General features: G+C 41.3%; 1 protein-coding gene across 1 annotated transcript; it reads left to right on the plus strand.

Moving 5' to 3' along the window:
• The first annotated feature begins 577 nt into the window (after positions 1 to 577).
• Positions 578 to 25499, plus strand: LOC113675153 (E3 ubiquitin-protein ligase UBR5). Its single transcript, XM_089196666.1, has 46 exons — positions 578 to 774; positions 916 to 960; positions 2187 to 2268; positions 3066 to 3139; positions 3358 to 3416; positions 3764 to 3857; positions 4189 to 4357; positions 4700 to 4759; positions 5090 to 5180; positions 5266 to 5645; positions 5824 to 6054; positions 6463 to 6620; positions 6713 to 6818; positions 7325 to 7538; positions 7699 to 7817; positions 7971 to 8099; positions 8471 to 8582; positions 8673 to 8830; positions 9017 to 9106; positions 9341 to 9439; positions 9664 to 9745; positions 10174 to 10422; positions 11067 to 11303; positions 12019 to 12250; positions 12728 to 13060; positions 13152 to 13298; positions 13600 to 13866; positions 14268 to 14418; positions 14557 to 14720; positions 14980 to 15358; positions 15479 to 15619; positions 16017 to 16239; positions 16430 to 16704; positions 17197 to 17519; positions 17951 to 18334; positions 18657 to 18952; positions 19393 to 19697; positions 20008 to 20230; positions 20685 to 20905; positions 21270 to 21400; positions 21846 to 22016; positions 22482 to 22566; positions 22978 to 23250; positions 23755 to 23902; positions 24379 to 24464; positions 24878 to 25499. The coding sequence occupies exons 1-46, from the start codon at positions 713 to 715 to the stop codon at positions 25088 to 25090; spliced, it is 8271 nt and encodes a 2756-aa protein (XP_089052792.1). The 5' UTR covers positions 578 to 712; the 3' UTR covers positions 25091 to 25499.
• The last annotated feature ends 388 nt before the right edge of the window (positions 25500 to 25887 follow it).

Raw genomic sequence — 25887 nt, forward strand, 5'->3', positions numbered from 1 at the left:
GTTATATATTTATTTTGTGTAAGAAAACATTGTAATCGCCCAGACGCATGATTTAACGCAGATATTTCAATCTATAGCCAGAGGGCAGTAGCCAAACAGTTAGGATCTTCCACCGAAATAGATGTAGGTGCGGTTCTTTATGGTACTGAGCATTGTCCTTATCATTACACAATTTTCTGCCATGCTCAAGCTCTTGGCCAAACATATGATAAAGAGTGATTACCACTAACACCCTTAAAAGGTTAATCGAGAGTGTAAGGGCCAGAGACTTTAAAGAGGATTTGACATTTTTCACTTTAAATTCAGATTGGAGAGTTATACCTTATCAGGCCTTGTCGCAGTCAGCCGATCTTCAGTAGTATGTCACGTAATGCTCCGTGACACCTGACAGAACGGTTGCGAGAGAGCCATAATCTTTCTTCTTGCCCTGTCTCCTAGAACTATATGCTTTCTTGGAAATCCAATTTTTAACATTTTGTACAAAGTCTCATCGCCTCGATCCTTTTGTTTGACTATATCGGTCGGATTGGAGTGACCAAGTCCTTGATGGCGTTTTGCACCGATAGGAGACTGGACTCCAATTTTCTTTAAGAGAATATTCTTTCCTCTGCTCAAATCATCAACATTCATAGCAGTTTTCCTATCGTCGAAAAAGAAGTACTCAGCATTAATATCAATGTTGTAGAGTTTTCTGATCTCCTTTATCAGCATCATGCCGGCTATTCACATCGCTGTACATCCTCTGCCGGGAACAGTGGAAGAGCTACACGAAAGGTAGCTCAAAGCAATTTTGCGATATGCGTTTATTTCGGTGCATTTCAACGAGGGTTGTACTTGTTTGTCCGCTAATCCTCGTATAAGCGTAAGAGTAGAGTATTTTTTCGCCATTGATCCTTTTACTGTTTTAATTTTTAGGCTAAAGGAGGTTTCAGAGTCAAAGGAAAAGAGTGGTTTCTTGAGGTAACATTTTGCTTATGAAAGAACTCCCTGCATGACTAGTTTAGATGAAAATGGCGAACAAAAACGTGCTCTGTATGTTTTTTATATAAACTTAGGTTCGGTGTTGAAGTTTTTCTGTTGCACGTGGGGACTTCTTCACTTGATTTGCCTTAAAGTGGTTTCATGTGTGTTGTTAAATGTAGTCCGATTTTTTTCCTTCCGAACAGAAGTTAAAAATTATTCATGCATGCTTTCTCTTCGTTGCACATGTTTTTGGCCGTTAAAACCTCTAGACTTTGAGAAGCTTACCTTTAGTTCTCTTAATGTTTCTTTATAAAAGCTTTCTTAATTATCCTTTTCCCTTTTTGCGTCTGCAACGAGTGCAAATATGTTAACAAGAATGAAAGATGCGAGTCCTTTAAAACGTTTTATTCGTTCTAATATCTCTACAGATGTAGCTACACAGCTAGCATACACGTGAAAGGTTTCCTATTTTTTTCAAACTGTAGCGTTTTTAGTTAAAGTACCTATAACAAGAATTTTTTTACATATTTCCTTAGTTTATCATAGGTACAAACCAATCTCGGTAAAAAAAAATTTAAAAAAATGTAAACTCAGTTTTTTGGGAGCTAAAGTGGTCTTATTTTGTCTTTAAGAGTGTCTCGTAGACTGGTAACGAGTTCTCATTTGGCTCTTGTAAATCTCTCACATCTCTTGTTATTTTGTATCAGTCAGCACTGAAATGCCCTTGAAATAATGTCTGATTGCAATGCATACCTAACTTCAGCAGGCTCTACTGTGAGTTGTGATACATAGTGCTCAAGTAGTAGAGAAGATATGGAAGTTGATTATACGGTTCAACCTTACGAAAAGGAATGGCGTGTATCAGGCCAAGATTTCAACAAAGACCAACAAAAATGATTTATCAGCTGGGGTTTTTAGGTCAAGATTAGAACAAGAAAACTCCCACTACTGAATGTTTTGTTTGTTGTGTTTTGTTTTCTATGGCAAAATCTCTATTAGGAATGGGTGGCTGTGTTCATTTCTGTTGCCTTAACATATTCTTCCTGTGCACTAAGAGCAGTGAAGGTTCCCCTTGGTCAGTGCTCTAGAGTTTCGTTGCTGTAGAGTAATTCCCATGGCAAACAAAAAGCTAACCTCTGTTGTTTCAAGGAAACAAGCTCCCTAGATACAAAGAGTGCTGTCCAATTCAAGGAGTTTTTTAATTTGTATTTCCTGTTCATCAGTTCTCCAGTTCTTCAAGCACTTAAGGATCAAGTGATAAAAGAATGTGTGGTTGGACCAAGGCATGTTGCATTTCTTTTGGAGGTCAGTAATACAGAGTTTTCTATAAAAAAAAATGATTTAGCAGGATCATGTCTTCTCCAGAGGCATCAGCACCCAGTGTTTTTCCCACCTACTTAACCCTTTCACTCTAGAACTGATAAGACATAATTTCTCCCTACAATACCAGTGTAATATCAAGCAGGCAAGGTGATGAGAGTATAGGAAAAAATCAATTAGGGGATTGTTAGTTGATCCAATACCAAGTTCTCCAAACTAATGTCATGAGAATTATAGGGCAGACAGTAAGGGGATTTAAAAATAAGGTCCCAAGGTGAAAGGGTGGACACAAGGAAATCAATGTCAACAGAATACATCCTTGTGCCTTTAGCACCCACTTATTTCCTACCAGCTAATGTTCTTTTAAGGCAGTGAATGGTTTTTAACCTTGGAGTAACGTTTGATCATGAAGTCTGATTATCTGGATGAGAGCAGTCCTTAGAAGGACTTTTTGGTAAAGTGACTGATGTTCTAACACATTATGGGAAGTCATTATCAGAGTCAAGTGAAGTGCTATTGTTTTGAGTCAAGTCAAGTAAACTGATTGGTCAGTTTTGCCATGATATTACATTGGTTAGAATGAGTAGTGATAGTAATACTCAGGGTTATTTCGTGCTTCAAAAGTTGAGGTTCACTGTGGTAGCTGTGTAGGTTTTTTTGTTTCTCTCATGTGAGATTTTTATCACCACGTTGTCAATTTACATGTTACATGATAATGTGAACAAGAACATACTATAGTGCTGATTAAGTACAATTTTAGTGATAAGTGTGTTCTGGTTTAGAATGGACAAGTTTGCCGTGTTCCTTTCACTCTTCATCCAGACAAGCTGGATCTGTCATCCAGAGACATAACTGTGTAAGTATTTTGACCAAGATTTTGATGCAAAATGAGAGCTAATAACTATATAAACATGTTCTTGTGTATTACAAAGTCCTCTGTAAAGTATTCGTGACTGGAAACCTAAAAGGTCAAATTTCCCTGTATAACTGGACAGGTTGAAGTGATTTGTATTATTCTGTATAAGTTATTACTGTACATAGTAGTTACTGTTTTTTTGGTTTTTGCCCCTATAGGGAAGAAGATAACAGCAATACTGCTGCAAGGTCTGCATCTCACATAGTTCTACATGCAGGTGTGTTTGATTTGCAATCTTTGTACTCACAATGCTGGTTTATATCAGGAAGCCCTTAGAGTGATCAGGATTAATTTTCTCCTCTAGCAATGAATCAAGTTATGAGAATCATGACTAAAGATAAAACTGCTATGATCTCTAACAAATCCTGACAACAGCTGTTTTAAGGAATTATGAGGAGAGTGGTTTGGAAGATTTTCACTTGTTAACTTTTGCATTTGCGTTTTGCATATACACCTCAAAAAACAATAGAAACAGTTAAAAAAGCAGAAATTAATAGATAAGGAATGTGTGAGTCTGGATGTGGTGTATCATTGCGTAATGGATAATTCCTTTTGTGTTGGTAGTTGGTGGTGGAAGTCGTGGTCAAGGTGAAAACTCCTGGGTTCTTTCAAACAGTGGAGAAACTCTGAGTGGTCTCACAGGACACCCAGTTATCAGGTATTGATAAATTTGTCTCTGCATAGGGCTGTCCTTCTCAAGGGCTGTAAACAAAAATACATGTACCCATTGTATCTTTTATGAGCTCCTTTGATGAAACTTACACATCACATGTGTGTTTGAGGGGTGGAGGAGGTGGGACAAGTTATGTCTGATTGTTTTCTGGTGGTCAGTCCTTTTAAAAAGGGTTTGGTACTTTCTAGGTTTTATTAAATGATTGGCTTAAGGGAGGAAACCTTCTCTATAACCTTTATAAATGATTACTCTTCCAAACTTTGTCTGCAACATACAAAGTTCAATTTGCCAATATGTCACGTGATTTGTTTTTCAGTCGTTGGGGTTCAGCTCCATCAGCCATGTCATTAAGGACATCTGCTCGTGCACCAGTGCGTGGGCGTGGCCGTGTAGTACGAAGGGGTGCAAGAGGGGGAGCATCTGGGTGGGCAATAGGCTCTCGTGCTGTGCCACCAACAGCTGTTCCAGAAGAACTTGTTAATCAGGTAAGTCACTTGTCTCTCCCTTGTTTCTGGTTCATTTTTTCGATCACCATGTAGACGCCACTGTAATGTCGTCTCGGAAGTTGTGATCTTAGAGCAATTTCAAGTTTTAACTTAAAGGTAAACAGACCAAATTTGCATTTCCTTTTGCAGAAAAGCAGAAATGAGACTAAGGAAATTGTTTCTCACCTTTAATATTTTATTTATCAAAGGAACATAGTTGCCAAAGTGGCGACTAAACTTGAATTTTTAGTCGCCAAGTTAAAAGTTTTAGTCGCATTGGCAACTGTATCGGTCGCAATTTCGAGCCCTGTATTGAATGTATTGTTGTGTTTTGTTCTTTAGGCTCAAGTTGTGCTTCAAGGGAAATCAAGGGCTGCCATCATCAGAGAGCTTCAGAGAACAGTTAGTTTCCTCTGTCATATTTATATATTGCACTCCCAGAGTTCTCAATATTGTTTGCAGATTGTTTTTGATACATGCGATGGACTTAGCTGTAAAAAAGGGACAGCTCATAGTGTAGTAATAAGAGTCAAACAGACTGACAGTAAACTTGAAGTTGCCTGTTGTTCAGGTGTGATAAATAATTAGCCTTGCAGTAAAGGGTTCAGTTTTGATTCCATGAGGAGGGAGAGAGGGGGAAATTAATCATGTTTATTTGTGTCATATGCAGTGTTTTTCACATTCCTTTCTCTCTTTGTAATTTACAATGGGCTATTTGAATTTATATTTCAGAATCTTGATGTGAATTTGGCAGTGAACAATCTTCTCAGCAGAGACGAAGATGATGGGGATGATGATGATAACCCAGAGTACCTTCCTGGAGGTGAGATTTTCACTGAAAGCTTTTCCAACAATGTATTTTCTCTGTCTGCAAAGCACTAAGAAGTATTTGTTACTTTTTCTCCCAGATGACCTTATGTCCCTACTAGATGCTGGTGTACATGTGGATGATCCATCTTTTGTTGTGGATCCAGAGGCAATATTTTCAGAGGACATGTTTTATAGTTCACAGTATGGAACAATTCATCGACGTCCTAACAGTAGTGCCAGGGCTTCAAGAACTGCAACAGAGAGAGAATCAGAACGTGACAGGGAAAGAAGTAGGGAAAGGGAGGCACTGAGGAGAGAGAGGGACCGATGGCTTGGGAACATCCATGGAGGGGCTCTTGACTGTGGGACATCAGGCAGTGCCCCCAAACAACCACCTCAGGACAAGGTACCTTCTCAGAGTTTCTCTGCTGATCCTGTGAGTGTGGCAGATCTACTTCAATGGTGGCAAACAGGCACGGTAAGAAACTAAAAATCTCATTTAATCATTAATTGAGACAAAATGTTTTTGCCTGGCAGCTGCTCATTGAAGGGGTAGCTATAACTTCATTCAAAAGAAACCAGGACAAGCTGTGACTGCAATAGACCATTGTGCATGGTAGAATTTCCTTCATTAAATATTTCCTTTATTCCTGCAGGATGGTGTTTTCCAATGCTTTACCCACATTGCTGCCATGTATTCAGAGCTGATATGTGTAGGGGCTGATGGGAAGCTCTACCAATGGAAATGGGAAGATCCTCTCCCCTACAAAGAACAAGATGCGGCAATATATCATCCCAGGGTCAGGTCTCTTGGTCTTGCAGATGAGAAGGTTGTGGCTGTATCTGCTTCCTCTATAAGGGCATCTGTACTCACAGAGACTGGAAAGGTATGTACAACATACAGCAGCCCTGGCTGACATGGCTATGATAGAAGTTTCCTCATTGGCCCTACATGTACATGTAGCCCTCTAGATCTTGTTGCACTTGTATTAATGTTCATAAGAAAACTTTATCACTCCCTGGGAGAAGTGGTTGCCAACTGATTATCGTGCCAAGTTCCAAAGCTCTAGATGTTTAACTGGTATATCTATGTTCTGTTCTTGGATAAGGCACTTCACTCTTTACAGGGCCTCTCTTTACCCAAGAGTACTACAAGTGGATATGGGTGAATGATTGGTGAAAATTGAGAAAATACTTAAATAGCCTTGGATGAGAGGATTAGCAATACCTTTGCTGATGACATCGGGTATGAAATAATCAAATAATTATTTGTATTTGATGATATTTCCCTGTAGGTGGCTACATGGGTCGATGAAACTCTTAGCTCTATTGCCAGTAAACTGGAGCATGCCACCCAAGGATTCTCAGAGTTCTCTGGAGACAAAGTTGTAGCAATTCACACATGCTCACTGTACACTTGTGCCCAAATGTCATCTGGAGCCTTGTACTGGTGGTAAGTATCTGCTTCTTCTTTAAAATAATCAATTGAAAATCACGTTAGCTAATGGCAATTTGTTTGATGATCATTACATATAATTTCCACAGGGGTGTGCTGCCGTTTGAGCAGAGAAAGAAACTGTTGGAAAAAGCTCGTGCCAGGGCAAGAAGAAATCGCACAACCTTTACTAGTTGCATCGTGCGTGGTGTTCAGGTACAGTAATGTAATCCGTAGTGCAACCACTCATGCAGTATGTGTTTGCACATTACACACTTGGCAACTAAACCTTTAATCTCCCGTTAGTGACCAAGACAGGGAGAAAATTTAGTGTTCGCTAAAGTGAATGTCCATGTGTATGTCTTTATTGTGTGTTATAATGTACATGAAAACATTACGTGTTTCTGATCAGCTGAAAACGAGTGCAAATTACAAATAGCGCGCGCAAACTTTCAAAATAGCGTTTATCTTGACTTTCTGAGATGGTTTTTTTATGTACATTGTTAAGGTAATAACATGATTTCTCGTGCAATTTGTTGTGATAACTACTTGTAAATCTTTCAAAGTCTACAAATTGCACTTGCCCCTCGGGCTCGTGCAATTTTGTTGCCTTGGAAAAATTTACTTGTGCCTATCAACGCCAAATTGCACTCGAAATCATGTTATTACCTATACAAAGTTGATCATACAAGGTAATTTCCATTGTTATTTCTGATCATCAGGTCTGTTTGCGTAGCTGTCCTCTGTATCATCCTGGCTCTATTGGTATCAACATCTCCTCTGGCATTCCACGCATGGGACAGTTGTTAGAATCAGCTTGGAATTTGGATGAGAAGTGCCGTTTTAAAGTCCTTCCACTGGGAAATGAGGAAGCCAGCTGTAGTCCACCAGTTATCGATGAACAAGATAGTGATGTTCCTGGCTCTCTTGGCTTGAGTGAGTTGCTTGTCACAACATTTTCAGAACATGCATGGAATTTTATGCTTTCAATTTTTGGCAACTCTGAAATTCTTGTAACTACGGTAAAATGCAAGTCGTACCTTGGAATGTAAGTGCATTATTTTTTACTTCATTATCATTCCAATTTTAATTTCAGAGCGGAAAAAGGATCCATCATTAGATTCCGCTGAAGATAAATCAGTTCAGGACTGGGATTTGAAGGATGTTATCTTTGTAGAAGATAAGCGGAACATACCTGTTGGAAAAGTGCTCAAGGTGAAAACATACAGAATATTTTTATGAATATATCTTGCTCAATAGATCATTCATATAAAAATGCTGACTCAAAAAAGCATAGCACATATGCCATGAATCTTTACACACCAAACATTGTGTATTTAATGGTTTTGTTGCGTTTTAATTTGTTAGGTTGATGGACCGTACGCCGCAGTTAAATTCCCACCCAAAGACACTTCCCTTCATGCTGCTGCTTTGTTAAATGAAGAAAATAGTTCTCTTTTACAAGATGTGCGGCTTCTGCGCAAGGACGAGCTTCAGGTATGCTACATCTTGTAATGATAAATAGATTAAGAAAGATGGTTAGTTTTGAGCTTGGTAAAGAAATAGAGAAATATGTCTTTTGTCTTGTCACCAGCGTGGGACAAAGAACAAATTCTGAGTCCCCATGAGGAATCGAACCTCAGACCGTTGAATTCCGCTCTCCGATGCTCTATCACTGAGCCACAAAGACTTTACGGCGAGCGAGGCCCATCACGAACTTCATATATGACACGCGGCCTGTATACTGCTAGGATCAGCGATGTCGATAGCGCTATCGACATCGCTGGAAGCAAGGACGCATATGGATCTCCCTTTATAGTTTGAACATATGATGTTGGGTCTAAAAAACCTTGTTTGCTTTATTAAAGCTGGTCAAGTCATCTGCTGCCAATAAGATTCCTGATTGTATTCAGCGGACACCAAAGTTGCTCTCCGTTCCATTGGGCACCAGACCTCTTGCGGTAACTGTCAACTGTAAAGGTACTTTCAGTTTTCAAGCATATGTTTACTATGACATGTCTAGCTCGCATTGGTTTGTTTTACTTAGTCTACTACATTCTTCCATGGCAGGAGTTCATGTGATGTTGAAGACGTCAACTGGCGTTCGCTATGCTCTCTACAGCTTAGCATCTTCCAAACCCGAACCTGGAGGAACGATGCCAAAAGACTGCGCAGCCTTCCTTAGTCAGCCTGGAGTGAAAGATATTCAGCTATACCCAACAGGAGATGTAAGGAATAAGTATTGTTTTCATAAACAAAGACACACGCACAGGGTTGTAGACAAGGGACAGAAAGTACCAGTCTTCTTAACAACATGCAGCTGAAAGGACAAAAAATTGAAAAACATTACACTTGGTAGCTAAAATTGCTTCAAAACTCTTCATCATAAATTTTTATTGTTTGTTACTTTCCAGGATTCTCTAATAATGATGACAGACACAAACGGAGCATTGTTCCCTCTTTCAAAGAACTTTCTCGGAACTGTCAAAGATCCAGCTTGGACTGTAAGGATTCATAATTCACTTTTTTTTTTGCTTAAATGTTCTCATCGCTTGAGCTTTAGGGAGCTAAAAATTGTCTGTGCGACAAATTGCAAACGACGTAAACGTCATTCTTTAAGTCTCTATTAGGTTAACTGTGCAGGATGCAGATAATGCAGTTTTTATTTTACCAAGATATGGAAATTGTTTCAACTGGGAATGACTTATTCGATGTGTTATTGTCTCTTTTCATTTTAGGATCTTCCACCTTTGCAAAGTCTTGGTGTGGGTGTCACTTCTCTCAGACCAGGAACTGAGTGCAAAACCCGAGCCTTGGTGGTAGTGTTGGCTGTACAAGTAAGTTACATATACCTGTACACATTTTTCTCGCTGGGGGAGGGGAGGGGAGGGGGGTTGACATGACTTTTGTTTCACCTCGTTCACCACTGGTGTGACTTCTCACCATTGGCTATACACTAAATGTCTTCTTTGTAGTCTGGCATATGTTCTCATCGCATCATCTTGTTTTTGTCATTTTTCTCCTTTTATTTACGTATACATTGATGATCGTTGATTTGCAGAACCAGCAGCTGATGACTCACATTCTGAAGTGTGACTTTGAAGCTATTAAACAGTTTCTTGATTCCATGGAGGCAGATCCTGGTAAGTCAGCATAAGCTGATGTATAATGTTGATTTTAAGACTGCTGTAAAAATACAGGCAAGGCATGAAACGGGTTTGGACAATTACCCATAAACCTGCGTTGCTAATTGTTTTTAATCGCCGGCAAAGGTGCGTAAATATGTACTTTTGGGATACGCGCTTACTGCCTGCTTGAGCAGACAATTAGACACCGTATTAACTTCACTCTTACCTCTCGCGGAACCAGCCATACATTAACAGACCATGTTCTTGTTACTTGAGAGCTCTTATCAAAACTTTTACCTTCTTGAATGTGAGTCGTAGGGAACGCTTCTCTAGATGCTCTTCGCAATTTTCAGATTTACACTTTTGGTTTTTAGCTGCTTCCATCGTTTCCAAAGATTAAAATGTACTTTTCTCCTTGATGTTTGACTGTACTGTGTGTACAGTCAACATGGGTAGCCTTCTAGAAGCAGTTTTACTGGAACGATGTGATGGCAATAGAAACATTCTCCACGCCTGCGTCTCCAGAAGCTTCCCAACATCTGCCCACGAGCCAGGGGAAGCAGTTGAATCTCAGGGTAGCAGTGTGTCTACGGCTACAGGTGCCCTTGGTAACAAGTTAGAGTCAATTAAGGGTGCAGTAGATGCTCTCGCCGCTGCCGTGGCAGCCGCTGCAGCAGCTGTTCGCTCAAGTGGTGAGTTAAGGACACTTATCTTTCAACTAGCTTCCTTTAAATATCCTTTGCACTGGGCAAAACAACACTCAAGTTTTAAAAGGCCTCTAAATATTAGTATTGATTGGTTAATCATAAATCAAGAAGGAGCCAAAATGGTTAAGGATGGAGTAGATTAAAACAGATTGGAATTGACAAACTTGTGTCAAATTTTTGCCAACATTTTCGTCATAAAAGAGACCCAAAAAATGTATGTTCAATAAGATAGAAAGACATAAGAGAGGTGACTTTAAACCAAGATGGAACAGGAATGCTTCACGGTGAAGAGTATCAAAACAGAGTGGAGTTGAAAAATTCATGTCAAATTTTTAGCAGTGCTAAATTATTTTCAGCTAGAAGGAAACTGCAAAATATTAGTGTGGTAAAATAGACAGAAAGTAAAAAGCCAATAATAAACTAATGGGTAACAGGTCCGGCTAAGGATGGAAAAGGTTCAAACGGATTACGAAAAGCTTTCAGTCTCTTATGTGTTGGTTTAACATATGCTGCAGCCGGCAATTTTCTCATGGCTTGTACCATACAATTACAACGCAGCCTGCAAAATTTTAACAAGTGTTAAATGTGTAACATGCTCAATCAAGGTTTTGTCGTTGCTTCTTTCTCAGATGGTGGTTCCGGCAATTCACCTGCCACTAATAATACAGGCTCTGTGAGCAACAGTGGCGGTAATGGGGGTGGTAACAGTGGGCAAGGAAGCAGTGCAGGGTCGTCAAGACTGGGTATGCATGAGATGATGCAGAGAGCTGTGACTGCGGCCAGATCGGCGACATCCTCCCTGGCAGGACTTGATGTGGAAGAAGATGCCCCAATACCTACCTTGCACTGGCCACCAGACCCTCCAGGTTACCACTTTCATTTCCAAGCGCATTAGTTATAGTAACAAGTATCAGTTAAAAACGTAGTGGGTACTCAGTGTTACCTAGAAGCACTGGCTACTCGTTTCCGAAGCGCCGGCTACTTCAGAAGCATTATGTTTTTTATCTTCCATCTGAATTCAATTTAGACCTTTGCTATGAAGTGTTTTTGTTTCGACTACCTTCTAAAAGATTCTCTTGAGAACACTAAGTACCAGAACGGCAACAGTTTGACCAAAAGTCCAATACTATTTTACTCAGTTGTGGTGTCCAGAAACCAAGTTTGCCAAATCATTGTTTTCAAATCTTGATACTTTCTCGTTTGAGTTTTTGGCCAGTCGTTAATTCTAGTCGTTTTCGTTCAGTCGTCAGTCAAGATTTTAGTTTTAACTTTAATGTAGTTTGACAACAGGATTAAATATGTTTTGGTTTTTTACCACATTTGAGACCATTCCTTTGACTGGATTTGATAATAGTGACGGCGCAAATTATTCACAGTCTAGTCGTAATCCTTAAACTCTCAAGATCCAACAAGTAATTATTCCATTTGACTGCCATACATTACCTTGACATCAAACGAGAGAATTTGGTGTTATATCAACATAAACCTTTTTGTGCTGATAAGTTTCTGTGTTGTCTGATTACGTATTGGAATCGTAGGGAGAAATTACATGCTAATCCTTCCTCAACTTTCATTGTTTAGATTCGCGAGATGACGATGCAGGTCCGCCATTAACCCCGGCTCCGTCAGGGACAATTCCTACACCAGCGCCATCCACAGCAGCTGCTGCAGTAGGAGGAACCGGAGCAGCGGCAGCAGGCTCCAGCAAGTCTTCTGAACCATTGTCGACACAAACTAAAGCTCTGAAGTGTCTGAATCTGTTGTGCAATAGCGCTGTATTAGCGCCATTCCTGTTGCAACTCATGACAGCCAAGTAAGGAGGGATAATCCATTAACATCTCGTTCAATTTCTTACATAAAACCATGAAATTTCGATTATCAAATTTTTTAAAAGAAAAACTTTTAATCTTGTATTAATCACTTGTAGTGATTTTGGGGTTAATCCATTACAAGTACACGAGTGTATGAAATAATAGGAAGGAAATTGATAAAATTACTTAGTGTGGAAAGTTTATCTCGGAACAACTGAGAAACAAAGAATTTGAGCATCAGAGTGAAGGAGTTGGACCCAGGACTACAACGCTTAAAACTACTAGACTAAGTCGTCTCCTTAAAACAAATGCATTTGAAATTAAACAAATTTAAGTTATTAAGAGAGGAGAAGCAGTCAGCTGGAAATAAGAGAGAGCCTGTTTAGACAAGTATAAATTCCCCCTGGTTTCTTTATTTGATTTCTGTTAGCTGTTACTCTTTTGTTCTTGCTATTTACTACATCTTCTCTATTCTTCAGGGATACAGATGGCTGCACCCCATTCATGGCTGCCGTTCGCGGCCGGTCCTACTATCCTGCCCTCAATCTGTTTGCCACTGCCAAGTACCTGGCGACTGGCCCAGACGGACAGATTGATAGAAGTGTCCTGATGTCCATGCTGTGTCCATCAGACAGTCACCCAGACGCCTCTCCTTTGCATGTTCTCTGCTGTAATGATACTTGTTCGTTCACTTGGACCGGCACCGAGCACATAAATCAAGACATCTTTGAATGCCGCACTTGTGGTTTGACTGGTTCTCTCTGTTGTTGTACTGAGTGTGCGCGAGTTTGCCACAGAGGACATGATTGCAAGTAAGACTAGCAGCTGTGCCAGGTCTTTCAGTGAATGTACTTTAAAATGATATTTTTATACTAAACACACTGTTTTTTGTTATGTAATCAGGTTGAAAAGAACGGCACCCACTGCTTACTGTGACTGCTGGGAAAAGTGCAAGTGCCGTGCCTTGGTACCAGGCTCCCAGGCTGCTCGCACACAGCTCCTTAAAAAACTTGTTTCAGAGACTGACCTAGTAAGCCGACCAAATGGAAGGTTAGTCTACTTAGCTGCCCTAATTCCTCGACATGGAACACAAAAGAAAGAAAATAGGAACTGTTGAATGTAGTCGTGAAAATTTTTTTTTGAATAACAATGCAAAAGTATTACAGCCAAGGATTACGTTTGACACATCTGACAAATCTTAAAATTGGTACTCCTGATTTTTAGTCTAAATACCTCACTTTGTAGAAGCATGGCCAGGCCTTAAATGTTTTCCTTTTATTAACTGATATCACTCTTAAAGCTTTAACTATAGAACACAGTGTTTTAAAGCACCTTTCCATTCGTTCTGCAGAGGAGAGCATTTGCTGTTATTTTTGGCTCAAACAGTGGCTCGACAAACTGTGGAGCAGCGACAGTTCCGACCTCATCGCACCACAACAGATACACGTCCTAAAGCAAAGACCAAGACACTTGGTGCAAGTGGAACGCCCTTGCCTCTCCCTGAACACGACTTGGATCCTCCAAGGTTCGCGCGTAAGGCACTAGAGTTTATTCTACAGGACTGGAGAGCTGTGAGTGCAATGTTGAGAGATGGTTGTCGTACGCCAGGAGATGCCAGGTAAACTTGGAACAGTTTTTACATCTTTTGTCGTCATACCAAGTCGATCTTTCCCTCGTAAATGTTTACATTAGAAATCTGAAAGACTTAACACAACCAAATTGAAACATGCAATACTGCGTGCGCAGGGAGTATATAACTTCTCCTTACAATATCCATACATTATCCAGCAAACAGGTAATGAAAAAACTCAAACTGTAAAGGTAGAAGTTGTTATCTTGATTTAACACCAAATTCTCGTAACTAATGTACAAGGAGATGTATAGCAGCGAGAGGGAGAATTGACAATCCGATCTTGGGAGTTAAAGGGATAAGGGAGAACATCTTTTCAACGAAATTAAAAATGGTATTACTCTCGGTAAGTTACATGGCCACAAGATTAAACCACTCACTATTTTTAGACCGCATGCGCACGAGAGCAGTGGTTTGCCCGACGCTGGTGCTAGTCAACTGATTCCTCTAACTGAACAAGAAGATCGTCTTCAGAGTCAGCCCGGTACAGTCCGGCTGGATGCATTTACACACTGTCTTGTAGCCAAGTGCGGCCCAGAGGTAACGTGTGACTTCTACATTTCTATCAATAGAGCATGGCTCATGATATTTCATTCTACCAAGCTATGATTGTCAAATTCAGTCATGTAACGTGGCTGAGTCTATTAATTGTTGTCCATTTTTCTGTTAACATTTTAGATCCTTGACCCTCTTCTAGTTACTCTGGTCAATGCGATTGAAAACTCAACCGATCCTCACAAATCTGATGAACTGAGCCTGGCTCAGCGCTTTATCAGATCTGTAGCCAGAGTGTTTGTTGTCCTGTCATCGCAAATGGCTCCTGCTAATGGCAAACGCAAAGTGTAAGTGTTTTTGTCCATAAGTTGTTATTTGCTTGACCATGAAAGGTTGGTTTTCTCTAATTCTCTAATACATTCTGTATTGTCGCCGTAAAGCGTCCATTTCCGAGGACCCATTCACTTTCTTCCTACAATTATGTTCATACATTATCCAGCAAAAAGGTTATGCACGCGTGCTAGTGTTCATCTCTCCAACTGAACAAGCTCAGGACTCGGTAGTGCTAATATATTTGGTTTTGTTTCCATTTCCTGTTTGAGACAGAGGTGTCGCGCAACCGTTGATCAAGTGTCAGCGCATTTTCCAGTGTCTTTCCACCATTGCCATTCCGGAACTTGTCCAAGTAGCCGATGCAATCTTAGCTCCAGTTCGACTTGGCATCTGTCGCCCAGCGCAACCATTCAGTCTGTTGTCTTCTACACTAGAAGCTACTCAAGCCAGTGAGGATTTATTCACTGTGGAACCATTACCAATGAGACCCTCCACGCCTTCGGTGGAGGAAGCCGCCACTCAGGAGAGACCCAGTATTCATCGTGTGCGAACTCAGAGGCACAGGAGGAGGCAGACTGTTACTATTCCTCGTGTGCAGGAACAGAGTGCTGTGGCTGTGGAAGGACCAGCTGTTGATGGAGAAGAAGTAGAGGTAACAGTGTCATGTGTCACTCTGTTGTTAAATAGTGAGGAGATAATGGATAGCTTTGTCAACGCTCCAAGTAATGCATATGTATTTATTTCAAGAAAATTTTTGTGTTTTTATTGTCAGGTTGTTGAAGGAGGAGAGATGGAAACAGAGAGCCACGAAGAAGTAGGAGATGAAGAAATTGAAAGCGGAGCAGCTGGGAATGAATCTGATATGGATTTGGATTTACTTGCCGAGAGCGAGAGTGACAGTGAAGAGAGTCAGGTACAACTTGCTCCTTCAGACACGTACATGTACTAGTGTACACCTCATGTGACCATCAGCCTGCCGTGTTGAATTGTGTCCGATCTTAGTTGTCGGTTACGCCCGAGTGTGAAGGAGTCTGTCCAGTTTTCGACGGTTCAGTCCGATTGTGGACGGTTTCGTCCGATTTCAGAGATATTTGCCCGACTTAATACGCCTCCACCCGCTTCTCGATGGATCCGTTCAGTCGTGGACGGGTTCGTTCAAATTTTGGGCGGTTCCGTCCGATTCTGCACGGGTTTGTCCGATTTAGTTTGTTCCCAGCGTCCAGTTTCAGATGGTACATTTAATAAGAGGGGTATTACGGATTTTAGATTCACGCCAGTAATCCTTTGTTTTTCTGTCTGTTTGTCACCAGGTCGGTGAAGTGAACGTTGTTGAGAGTGTCCGCCGCAGTCGTGTCACAGGCTCACTAGTTGGTTCAGATGGTAGCGCCAGCATGCATGGTGAACATGTAGAGTTGTACTCTGAAGAGGAATCATCTACAGGAGAAGAGGAGGAAGAAGAAGAGGAAGAAGAAGAGGTGGTGGTGGAGACGTATGATATACCTGAGAGTATCGAGAATAGACCACCTACTGGAGGTAAAGTATCTACGCTCCATTCTAGACATAAGGAAGCGACGCTATAGTACGCAGTGCCTTGGAAAGGTCTCTTCCCACGAGGGAGGAAAAAAAGTGAAAGCGAGATATTAAGAACATTTTCTGAAATTACACTTTTGATATAGGTGTCACCATTCCCATAGCCATGATGTTTTTTTATTCCGTCTTTCAGGAGTGGACCCCAACGCTACCCCTCATGCCATGCAGTGGGCAATACGAGCTAACAACTCTCAGTCAAGAGCTGCAGGTAATAGTGCAGCCACTCCGCAGCCCACCAGCGGTACAGGGTTTATCTACGTTGATTCCAGCTCACTCAGACGAAGTGGTGGCAACGCCGCAGCTGCTAGTACTGCAGCCTCTAGTGAAGTGACTGGGACCAGTGGTGCGCTTAGTATGAGTAACTCTGCCAGTGCACTGGCGCGAGCCTTTGGTATTGTTGTCCGGGAGGTAAGTGGATTGGGCCGATTCGTTTTCAACGAGGTACACGCTTGGTTTAGATTTTACTGTCATGGGAGTGTGTTGCTTCTGTGTATTACAGTGTGTGTTAATCAAGTGTTGTTAAACCAAAACCAGAGTAATCTCACCGGCCAATCAGAATGAAGACAATTGCTCAAGCAGCCAGGGGAGGCTCAAGGGAAATATAAGCAAACATTCTGAAGCGCGGGAAAACGCCAATAATCAGGCCGCCATTTTGTTTAGTTTCGCTTTTGGTTGATCGTGCGGTCACTGGTGTCTTGTAAACCAAACAGAGGGCGCAGTATGGCCAATTCTATGCAATCTTTGATTCCCGTCGGCACTCCATTAAAAATTGCGCCATAAACAGAGGTATCTTTTACTTTACGAGGTATATCCCAGTGTTTGTGGCAGGTAACGGAATGAAATTAATTCTTTTATTCTTGTGAAAAAGCTAACAATCCTTTGTGCTCTACTGTTTCTTAGGTCACCGACCTGCTCAACATCGCTCAGGACCCGTCTGCCCTCCCTGCAGACAGCCTAACACCTACCCCATCGGCCTTAGCAGAGATTAATGTACTGGCAGACCAGCAGCTTCAAGCGGCTTGGAACTGGCTGGCAGTGGTGTTGGATTGCACTGAAGCTCAGCTTAGGTTTGGATTGTCTCTGTCAGCAGCTACCGACCCCTCCCACCCCTCCCATCCGCTTCACGAGTTTCATCCTAAAGCCAACAAAGACAGGAGGACACGAGAAGACCCGACGCTTCTGAGAGCTTTGGAGAACAAAAGGAAAAGATCTGTGGTCAGACGGTAAGTGATTTTAGACAGTACATTGCGTTAGTTTGGAGTGACATAACGAGACTTAAGCTCCTTAGTGAAGAAAACTAAGGTTTGACAGAACCGACTCTACGCCTAATATCTTAGCACGAAATTCGTAATAACCAACGACAATTCTAATTCCTAACCGGAAGAGGGGTAAGGAAGTTGTCATCACCAACAACAACTGACGTACCGGGTGGCAGAAGGGAAGATTTGTTTTATAGCTGAGGGGAAGAGTTTTATAATCCCACGGCTGGTTGGACATTCAAAAGAGGGGCTCTTTTTCTCGCAGTTTTCTTTGGAATAGTTATGGAAGACGTGCGATAGCGGCGTTTGACATAAAACAGCTTTTGGTGCCTTTAGCCGCTTCCAGTTATTTTGTATTTATTTTTGTCAATGTTCTTTTTCATCTTTTGAAACAGTAAACATGGAGCGACCAGTAGTAACCTGGACACTGGTCGACAAGACTTCTTGGTGTACGTTCTTTCCCTTTTGAGAGGCCATTCAAACGAGCACGGAGACTCCCTACCCAAACTGGATGTGTCCTCCTTGCGCCATGTTGCCTATGTTCTGGACGCTCTAGTTTACTACATACGTAATAACCCAAACGCCAGTTCTCAGGCGAACCGATCCAGTGCAGAGAAGACTATTACCACTGACACACCCAACGATGAAGAAGGTGGTGATGATGTCGATGATGAAGATAGTGCGAGTTTTAAGAGGGACGCCGATGAATATGAAGATGATACAGATCATGTTGAGGATGAACCTATGCCCACTCCTACCTTGCCTGGAAATTTGCACAGGTTTGTTGGTGTTCATTAGCGAGGTGCATCTGGTTTTTGAGACGATGGCATTATTCTTTGTTCCAAAATTGAATCATTTAAGGGCTTAAAATCTAAATTTTTCCCGCCTTTACGAATAAGTGAAACACAGATGACTTGAAACAAAAACCTTCAACAAAGATGCGTTGTATCTAAAGCGACGTCTTGGAAAAAGCACATAGTTGAATTGGAGTTTGGGGGAGGAATTGAGTTGGGGCAGTTCTTAACTCTTGCAACTTATCCACCAAGTTGTCTGCATGTAGGTGTAAGTTCATGCTCAGTGCACAAAATGTTGTGATTTCAGCTTCTTTGTGCGAACTGACTCCACCACCGTACTAGGCTGCACCCCTCCAGACCCGTACCAGGCTCCTGTAGAGGAAGCCTTACCTCTTGCTTCTCAGCCACACCTTTTGCACCCCACAGCACGCAGAGAGCAGATGTTTGGTACTATACAAGAGCATTCAGACAGTGGCCGCGGTGGTGCACCTATGGTCAGCAGCATGGCTTTGTCGAGGGAAGGTTCTGAATCAGTGGTCTGTACCACAAGACCAACCAGTGGTGCCGCCACGGGACAGCTCTGGTCTGCAATGGACGTGAACAGTAAGGCCTTTTTTAATGAAAGTCCCAAACCCTCCTTCCCCCTTGCCTCTCTCCCCCCCCCTCCCCCCCCCCCCCCACGAAATCCATTTTATCCGTAAAAGTTCCACCCTACTTAATACAGGTTTCGCTGTGTCACCAAAAACAAGTACATTCTCAGTCTGTCTTTCCACCTGGTATGGGTGCATAGAGAAAATAGCTGAATAAAGGACAAGCTAGTGTGTCCAAAATACCCGTATATTCAACTACTGTAATTAAATGCTCTTTTTCGGAGCTTTAAGTGGCTGTCGAAGATTTCTATCAAGAAGAACACGCAGACTTTCTCAATTGACGCACGTTAATAACAATAGATGCAGGCCCCTAAAGAAGCTGGGAGTACGTTTTTGCTGAGAAGATTACATTAGACATAAGTTAAAACTACTCTCAAATTCTCATGATTCTAGTGACAGAAAGTGAGTCTTCAGTTGAACCCTCAACGTCAGGTGGCAAAAGTTCCGAATCTACTGTTAATCCCACGGCATCCACCTCTTCTTCCAAACCTGTCATCTGTAATGGAACTTCTGCTAACTCCTTGTTGGGCCGCTGGAGGTTGTGTGTGGAGTTATTCGGCAGGGTATTTCTGGAAGACGTTGGATCCGAGCCTTCGTCTGTATTGAACGAGTTAGGCAGGTTTGATGTGAAAGAGACCAAGTTTAGGCGAGAGATGGAGCGGCTTAGGAACTCCACCCAGCGTGACTTGACTATTGAGGTACGAGACTTTTTTAAAGTGGAATCCAAAGTAAGAGGTCATTTGTCAGTCTGTCAATCTATTAGCATGCTAGTCAAATTGTTAATCAGGCAGGCAGAGAGGCAAATGGGCAGTCTATCAGGTAGTCAGTCAGTCAAATAATCGCAGTCAGTTTGTCAGTCAGTCAGTCAGTCGACCGTTCAGGCTGTCTGCGAGGAAATCAATCAGTCAGTCGCTTTCAGCTATATTAACTTTTGCGTATGTGTTTAGTCTAAGTATTTCATGTAAGCCGCACGAATTGACCCCAATAGTTCCTTTTTCATGTTCCCAGGTTGAACGCGACCGTGCCTCTCTCATTCAACAAACCATCAGACAGTTAAACACACAGTTTGGCCGGCGCTGTCCCAGGTCTCGTCCAATGACTATACACCGTGTTAAGGTGACATTCAAGGACGAACCAGGGGAGGGGAGCGGTGTGGCGAGAAGTTATTACACTGCAGTTGGTGAAGCGTTCCTTTCTGGAGAAAAGCTGCCAGCTCTTGATAATAGCAGAAGTAAGGCTGGATTTGGTCTTCATTATCGCTACTCTTAAATAACTGACCCCATTTTACCAGATAACGTCATAAGAACGTTGCCAAGAAGTAGCGGATGTTACTCTGCTGGATCGGCGAAGAGGACCTAATTACATGGAAGAAGGGCTCTTTACTCCTGACTAAACCTTTTTCTGTCTCGATAATATCATTAGAACTCTGTTCTGTACTGAACAGTTTATAAGACAGAACAACTGTTATCTACCGGTTGAAGCTGATCAACAATTCTCCCTTTTAGTTTGATACACGGCCGTTTTCTCTGTGTTGAAAAAGAAGTTAAAATGTCGCGTATCACCAGATAAATCTCGGCACATCACAAGTGCTACAATTACCATTACAAGTGTGATCGGGAGCACGTGATGCATTATACAACTTTCTCTGAGTGATAGACACTGACGATGTGCTGATCTACCAACAGGTATAGCTCAGCGTATCAGACGCGCAACAAGTTACCGATACAAGCGAGATCGTGATCGTGAACGTGATGCAAGAAGACAGCTGTCAGCCGATGCACGAGCTTTTCATTTCAGTGGCGGCAGCAGCACTGGTGATGGAGAGGATCCCGATGGTGACCCACTGCCGTACCACAGGCAGTCTTTAGGAGAGAGGCTGTATCCTCGAGTCCATGCCTTGCAGCCTGTAAGAAAACGACTTGTGTCTTATTGTTACGGGGACTATTTTGACTCAAAACCACTCATTAGATGGTATGAAAAACGCGCAAAATATGTGTTACTGACGAAGAAAAACGATCACACACTTAACAAAAACACACTAACGAGGAGGTATGAGAAATTAAAGGACGAAATAGCTAAATACAAAATTACACAAAAAATAATTAGCAAGCGCAAAGATCTTACAAGGGATGTTGTTTGATTTAAGAGGAATTCACTGAGTTAATATCATGAGAACAGTATGGCAGACAGTGTCAAGAATTGTTAGTAAGATCTTGAGAGTGATGAGGTAACTGAAGCTCAACTTAACATTCCCTTTTACTCTATTTCAGTCTCTGGCCAGCAAGATCACCGGCATGCTTCTCGAGCTTTCTCCTGCTCAGCTACTTTTACTGTTGGCCAGTGAAGACACATTGAGGCAGAGAGTGGAGGAAGCTGTTGAGTTACTTCTTGTGTCTGGAAGGTAAAGAGGAGAAATTGTGTCCAATTGTGAAGCTGTTCATGACTCACCGACTAGTTTGATATTAAGCCTTTGGCTGCGTGAGATGTTTTCGTTGTCATTAAGGGTACACCATCCGATATGATCGACTTTACTCTGCTTCCGCTCTGGTCACCGAAACATTACTAACTGTCACCCTCACCCGGAAGATCGCAAGGCATGCTTCAAGCAATTTGATCTTATTGCAGATACCGGCAAAAATTGACTCGCGGGTTCATTAAGGCCGACATTTCTTAAGTAAATTACTGTTTGATTTACGATGTTATTGCCGGCTGTGATTCGGAACCTCGTGGGGAACTTAGATTTTTCTTAAGTTTTCCCACACATTTGACTGGTGTTGATTCTCTCTCTCTAAACTGGCTCAGAGTTGTTTTCGCGTCCATCTGAAAGAAGTTCTTTTCTTTCCTAGGAAACAAGTCAAGGATGCAGACGAGAACCCCCTTAGCGCTGGTGCGGACCTGGATGATTCCGAGGACGATAGTGCTCCGTTGTTCTACCAACCAGGCAAGACTGGGTTCTACTCGCCACGCCCAGGGAAGTGCTCTGAAGAGAGATTGAACTGCTTTAGGAATGTTGGAAGGTGAGAACAAACTGAAAATTGGTGTCAGGCTTAAGTGGTTCTCTATTAGTAATGTCGTGTATTATGTGGTGTTAAGTTTTGTTTTCTTAAATAGTAGTGTTCGATTGGCCACGCAGGAATTCTTGGCCCTGGATAAACTGTGATGTTTGTCTTCTTCTTAGGAAACAGCTTTCTCTTTCGACTATGTTGCAACTTCCGTACACTCAGCATTTAGATTTTTGTTTGTTTGTCTGTTTGTTTGTTTGTTTGTTTGTTTGTTTATTTGTTTTTGTGGTTGCATCAGTAGGAAGCTATGTACGTTAAACATGAACAGAAGCCTATAACCCAGTTTCTGTGTGTCCAAGGGTTACACTAGGTACCATAGGTACACATAGTTACTATTCTTTTGTTCGTTTTTCTGGTTGTTTCTTTTCATGTGACAATTAGAGCTGAAGTGAATTTAATTTTCCGACCCTTGTATTGAAGGATCATAGGATTGTGTCTTCTACAAAACGAACTGTGTCCGATCAACCTTAACAGACATGTTATAAAGCACATCCTCTCAAGAAGGGTAAGTAAATGATATACAAATGCACGCAGTCTGATTTTTCGATAATCGCCCGCGCGTGGAGACTTCAAAATAAGTTACTGTAATCTTTTAAATTGGTAGCTGCCTGATTTCTTGTAATTGTTGAAAGAAAAAACAAACACTCCGAGAAAACGCGGTCGCTCTATTGATAATCACAGCAAGTACGGCTAAACAGCTGATATTTGGCTCGAGCTCTGCAAATGTTATTGCTCTATTCCAGGTAACATGATTGGGCCTTCAAAGAATAATTGCTTTTAAATTATATTGTAATTACGTGCGTTTTGAAACCCTTGAGGGAGGACCATGAAGTCTAAAATGTACCAAGTATCTCTAAGATCATAAATTAACTCATTAAAGGGGACTATTGGTAAAAACAGTTTTCTTTTAATCTAGATTGGTTGGCACGACCTTGCATTTTTCGACCCTACTCTCTACGAAAGCTTACGGAAAATCATCGTCGAAGCCACGTCCCCAAATGCCGAGCACATTTTCAAGGGCTTAGACTTGACATTTAGTGTCCAGGCCACTGTGGAGGAAGGCGATGGCGGCCAAGTGGAATTGATCAAAGGTGGAAAAAATGTTTCTGTGACGCCATCTAACGTGTATGACTATGTACGACTGTATGCCGAGCACAGAATGGTGGGCCATAACAAGAAGGCGCTCCAGGTAAATTTGGATGGTATGAAGTATCACTTGAATGACTCTTCTGCGTTTTAAAATATTTTCCTGTAGAGTATTGGAAGTATGATAGGTTAGTCAAACACGCACCATGTGAACCAATCAGATTCAAGACAGAGACAAGTCGTTACGTGGTCAATCGTGTTTTCCCGCGCTTTAGGGAGTTTTCGATCTCATTGGATCCTTCTTATTTTTGTCTTTATTCTGATTGGCTTCTTCTGGTTTTGCAAAGTTTAATTGTCAAAAGTGCCTCAAAATATTCTTACCAAACAGTGTAGAGGGCGATTTCAAAATGTTTGTTCGTGCAGAAGTTTAGTTCCTATTTTTAGGGACTTGCAGAGGTTTGCACTCAAGTTATGCTTCACGTATGAGTTGAAGAGATCTCTCTTTGTTCAAATGGCTTTTTAAGCTGTAATTTGATCTGCAGTGTATCGAACGCTGTGTTTACATTTTCACATCCTGGGAATTAAAACTGTGTTACTCTTGTTGAAGGCTCTACGAAATGGAGTATTGGATGTGATTCCCTTATCTGCATTTGATAACCTGACAGCTGAAGATTTCCGCCTGTTGTTGAATGGTTGTGGTGAGGTGAACGTACAACAGTTGACGAGCTACACTTGTTTTAACGACGAGACTGGAGGTATGAAATGAACGTGATGATGTAACATCTTATCACAATATGTTTGTCATGTTATTTGTTGCGATGCTGTCCTGGTGTGACGTCATGGAGTACAAAGTTATGTCTTGAGGTTTGATTTGACGTCGTTCAACGCCATGTGGAGCTAAGACGTATGACATGATTTACGATGTGACACCATGTGGTTTCATGAGCCACACTTGATTCCATGAGATGGGAGATATCTGAAAGTAATAGTCAAATTGCCTGCGGTCTCGTCATTTGAAGTGAGGTGTCATTTCAAGGCACAGGATGTTATTGAGTCAAATAACATTTCGCCTGTTTTTGTGCCACGTTCTATGATTTGCCGTTAAATATCATATCGTTTGGCATGATGTGATCTCAGATGTCATGCCATGTTGATGCGATGTCGTTGTGTCGTCATGTGTCACGCGGTTGTTTGCATTTACCCTAAGCATCTTTCTCTTTGCTCTCGGTAGGTGCTGGAGCTGAAAAGTTGCTCAAGTTCAAGAAGTGGTTTTGGTCCATTGTTGAAAAGATGAGCAATTCGGATAGACAAGACTTGGTGAGCATTGAAGCTATGGTACAAATGTAAAGAACGTAAAAAAAACCTACAGGGCACGTGAAATAACCACACTTCTACTGCGTTGAAATTTCGTGGGGATGTTACTGAAAATAGTAACCTTGTGGCCGTGGAAAGGGAATTTGTAAACGCTCGTCAAAGACTTGTCTTGTGTGTTTAAAACGTTTATATGAATGATAATAAACAGCTGTTTCTAAACCATATCTAAGTTTAGAACACACTACTCAGAAACCAGTTTTTGACGTTAGTTAATGGCTACGAATTCAATCTAGCTGAAGAAATGTTACTTATCTAAAACCAATCGTTAAAGAACGTATATTTCATAGTTGACAGTTTTGGTTCACAGTTGATCCTCTAGCTTGAGTAGCTTATGACACAGAGCTCTTTATTTGAAGGTCTATTTTTGGACATCAAGCCCAGCACTCCCTGCCAGCGAGGAAGGTTTCCAACCTAAACCATCGGTAACAGTCAAACCTGCGCATGATCATCAGCTTCCCACTGCTAATACGTGTATCTCCCGGCTGTACATACCACTCTACTCTTCACGTGCTATTCTTAAAAGCAAGCTTCTACTGGCTATCAAGACCAAAACGTTTGGATTTGTATAAGAGATATCTGACAACTGTTGACCAGTGCAACTATAAACAGAAGAGAATGGAAGCAAAGGGAATGAACATGAAGGAATCAGTCATCCCTTAGAAATCTCCCGCTCCGTTTCATTCTTTTGATTTAGACAATTTCAAAGTGTTATCCCTTAGCACCTACCACTAATATTCACATTCTTCTAATGATTCTTACAAGGAGAATTTGTTTAACAATCAGGACCTTCTTGAATCAGTGATCATTTCCATAATTCTCACAACCTTTATAATTAATTTAAGGGTGATACTTGTAAGGAGAAGTTAGAAGCCAGTTTCTCTAAGGCGATAAAGTAAGATCTTTCCGCATAGTAGATCGTCAACCGTGCTGTTTTTAAATTGTATTAAGAAACACCAATAAAGAATTAGTTGAAATTGTGCCAGGTTTCGTAGCAGTTTTAATTTAATATAATCTTATTGTATGCTGCTTCATTTTTGATAGTTAAAAAGTGTATATTTTTTCATTCATATATGGGGAAACATGTAATTAAATTTTCTTAATAGCATAAGCAGCAAATTAAAAGTGGCAATAGGGCTAACATTTTTGTATGCAAATGTAATCAACAAGGTTAACCCTTAACACCTTTACATTAGTATGCAAGTTCACTGTACTGTTCACTATACATTTCCTATGGTACTTTCGAAGAGAATTTGTCTAATAATCAAGAGTTTCTTTAGTTGGTGATCATTTCCTTTATTCTCATGACCTTAATGTGTGATTCAGTGGTGATATTGTAAGGAAAAATTAGAGGCTAGTGACTTTTGAG

The sequence above is a fragment of the Pocillopora damicornis genome, chromosome 1, assembly GCF_964200805.1.
Source record: "Pocillopora damicornis chromosome 1, jaPocDami1.2, whole genome shotgun sequence".
Taxonomy (NCBI): domain Eukaryota; kingdom Metazoa; phylum Cnidaria; class Anthozoa; order Scleractinia; family Pocilloporidae; genus Pocillopora; species Pocillopora damicornis.

What these genes read in the sequence shown, in the direction of transcription:
- LOC113675153 (XM_089196666.1), top strand. Translation starts at nt 713, where the DNA reads ATGCCGGCTATTCACATCGCTGTACATCCTCTGCCGGGAACAGTGGAA. An exon ending in CAGAAGAACTTGTTAATCAG is followed by an intron (nt 4,358 to 4,699) that starts GTAAGTCACTTG and finishes TTTGTTCTTTAG; the next exon opens with GCTCAAGTTGTGCTTCAAGG. An exon ending in GAGTCCATGCCTTGCAGCCT is followed by an intron (nt 20,906 to 21,269) that starts GTAAGAAAACGA and finishes ACTCTATTTCAG; the next exon opens with TCTCTGGCCAGCAAGATCAC.